General features: G+C 55.3%; 1 protein-coding gene across 1 annotated transcript in view; it reads right to left on the minus strand.

The window, feature by feature from the left end:
• Window positions 1–2,782, minus strand: part of LOC103798059 (SEC14-like protein 5) — a gene marked incomplete at its 3' end in the record, with an annotated part of 25,140 nt that overhangs the window by 5,757 nt on the left and 16,601 nt on the right. The window contains exon 6 of the mRNA XM_009070303.1: window positions 2,150–2,262. Within this exon, the coding sequence (XP_009068551.1) occupies window positions 2,150–2,262 (113 nt within the window). The remainder of the gene's footprint in view (window positions 1–2,149; window positions 2,263–2,782) is intronic.

The raw sequence follows: 2,782 nt of genomic DNA on the forward strand, positions 1-2,782 counted from the left end.
CGCGGTGCCAGGCCTGACTAACAGCCTGGCAGCTGCAAACCCAACGGGGCTAGAGCTGCACCTGCTGCTGCATTCTCAGTCCTTCACCCCAGCTCCCCCAGAAGTGTTTGGTCTCACTCACTACATCAAGTTTCCATTAGAAACCCAAGCTCTGTGGAGCAGAGATGTCTCCTCTGGAGCATACACGCTGAGCACAACACCAGCACTCTGAGCCCTGCTCTGACACAAAAAGCACGTTCAGGAGTCAAAGCTCCTTTGTTTGGCCACTGCCATGCTCAGGAAAGCAGAAAGCTGGGACGAAACAAGGCTGGCAGCAGTGCCAGGAGGGAGAAATCTCTGTCTCATAAGCAAGAGATGGTAAGGATTGGCTCACCTAAAGAAAGAGGCAGAGCTCAGGCAGCCTAAACTCAGCCTGCTGTGAGACTTTACCTGAGGAACAGGAGGGAGATTGGCACTGCTCAGCAGGTTCTGACTCTGCCAGGGGAAGGACAAGGCAGCCTTCCCACACAGAGTTCAAAGCAGTGCCACCAACACGTGTTCTGTACCACAGCCAGGTTAGACAGCAGAGCTTTCAGCAGAGGATTTGCATTTGTGTTCCTGCAGCTCAGAGGCAGCTGTTGGTCCCCAGCCCTCGGCCAAAGCCCACGGGCACCACTCAGCCCCCAGATCTCCCCCTGGAGAGGGCCAGGCTGGGGCAGGGAGTTACTTTCCATGTCTCCAGCCTCCCCCGTGCACAGCTTCAGGCCAGAGCAGACCCAGCACTGCTGTTTGGACCAAAGGCAGGAAGCTCCAAGGAGACTTATTCCACAGTGGAATTAGTCTTTTACCCTTGTCCAACCACAGCAGTAACTCCCACATGCCAAAAATGAAGCTTTAACTGCAGCCTGGGTTTGTATCTACTAGTGAAACTAGTGCACTGTCCTGCATGGGACAAAGCCATTGATTACTAGTCAAGTGGCTTCAATTTTAACACCATTTGCAGTTTATTCCTACAACTCCTCAGATTTTTAAAGCACTGATAAATTTGATTCTGAAGGTGTGCCTGCTCTGGAAGGAACAGGGAAGGGATAGTGAAATAGGACAAAGAAGACAAAAATAAGGAGGGCGATTTTCCAAGAACCAGATCATCTATTTTATGATGTTTTTTGACAGTGGAATAAGGACATCTCTGCTCCGAACTGAAGGAACAGATTGTCACAGCAAGGTAAGAACCTCTCCAGGGACAACCCAAGGCATGTAGGATAAGGTTTGGATTTCACACTGTTCTGACAGGGAATCAGGAGCAGCAAACAGGCAAACACTGAGGGGTTTGGGATGAGCTTCCTTAGCACCTTCCTTGCTACGTGTTCCAGGCCTCACAGGGACAGAGCTCACCAAGCCACACAAAGATTGGAGGCAGTTCCCACTGACACCAGGAGCTCAGCCAAGGGACCTGGCACAGCACGCAGAGCTGCACACCCCTACAGAGCTCCAAGCACCCCATGGCACAGCTGTTTGCCACTCTCCTCATGTGCTCCCATTCTCCAGCCTCTGACAAGGAGGGGGCAAATGTTTAGATGGTGCCTGTCCCACCTGAGACCAGGCTCCTTGGAGATCACACACATGGATAAAGCCTCCCACAAGGATCATCAGTTCTGCCCAGGACACCCCAACAATCCACCCTGTGCCTGAGAGCACTGTCCAAACACTCCCTGAGCTCTGTCAGGCTTGGGGCTGTGACCTCTGCCCTGGGGAGCTGTTCAGTGCCCAAACACCTCTGGGGCAAGAGTCTGTTCCTGATGAGGTTCAAACCTATAAGGTTCAACAAGACCAAGTGCCACGTCCTACACAATAACCCCTGCAGTGCTACAGCCACTCCTCAGACCCTTCCCCATCCTCATGTCTCTCCTTTGGACACCGTCCAGCAGCTTTAGATCCTTCTGACACTGTGGCACCCAGAACTGCCCTGGTGCTCGAGCCGAGGCCACTGCAGGGCAGAGCAGAGCAGGACAGTCCTCACCTCGGGGTCCCTCCAGGCCGAGGGCACTGCTGCTGCGAGTCCAGCCTGCCACCGAGCAGGACCCTCAGTGCCTTTCTGTGCCTCCTCCCTCCCTCCGTCTGGGGCTGCTCCGGAGCGGAGCCAAGGGTGCCCAGGGCGTGCCAGCCCTACCTTGCCCTTGTGTGTCTCCTGCAGCCACTGGCGCAGGCGGATGAGGCAGCTCTCCTGCATGGGCGTCAGCCGGCCCAGGTAGCGCTCGATGTAGTCGGCGTCCAACTTGTCAGCTGTGGGGAGAGCAAGAGCAGCTCAGGGCAGACTCTGCACGCTTCGGGCCCCTCTGCTTTCCCTGGCACTGCTCGGGAGCTCTGGTCTCAGCTGCCCGAGGGAGGGACGCGCCCACAGCTCAGGGCACGAGGCCACAGCAGCACCTCGCGGAGCCGAACCGGCTCGTGTCGCTGTCTCAGAGCACTAATGTTCCATCGGCCCCGAGCTGCTCCGGCAGGATAACGCAGAGATTGCTCTTGGAAGTGTGACAACCCATTGAATTCCCAGGGCTGGGAAGCAGGGAGCAGGCCCAGCGAAGCTAAACAGGGATGTGGGGAGAAGAACAAGAGCTACTCTCCCCTGCTGCTAGGTAGGGTCCACCACTCTTGGGTTAACTTCTAGCACTTCTCATAGGCAGCTCCTCTGTGGGCCTTGATCTGTTTCCAGATGGATTCCAATGCAGGGAAGCTACCAGAGAAGGTCAGGTGAGACCAGAACCACTGATCCTTCAAATTCCAAGCTTTTTCCAAAACAAGAGCT

Source organism: Acanthisitta chloris, unplaced genomic scaffold, assembly GCF_000695815.1.
Source record: "Acanthisitta chloris isolate BGI_N310 unplaced genomic scaffold, ASM69581v1 scaffold33272, whole genome shotgun sequence".
NCBI lineage: Eukaryota > Metazoa > Chordata > Aves > Passeriformes > Acanthisittidae > Acanthisitta > Acanthisitta chloris.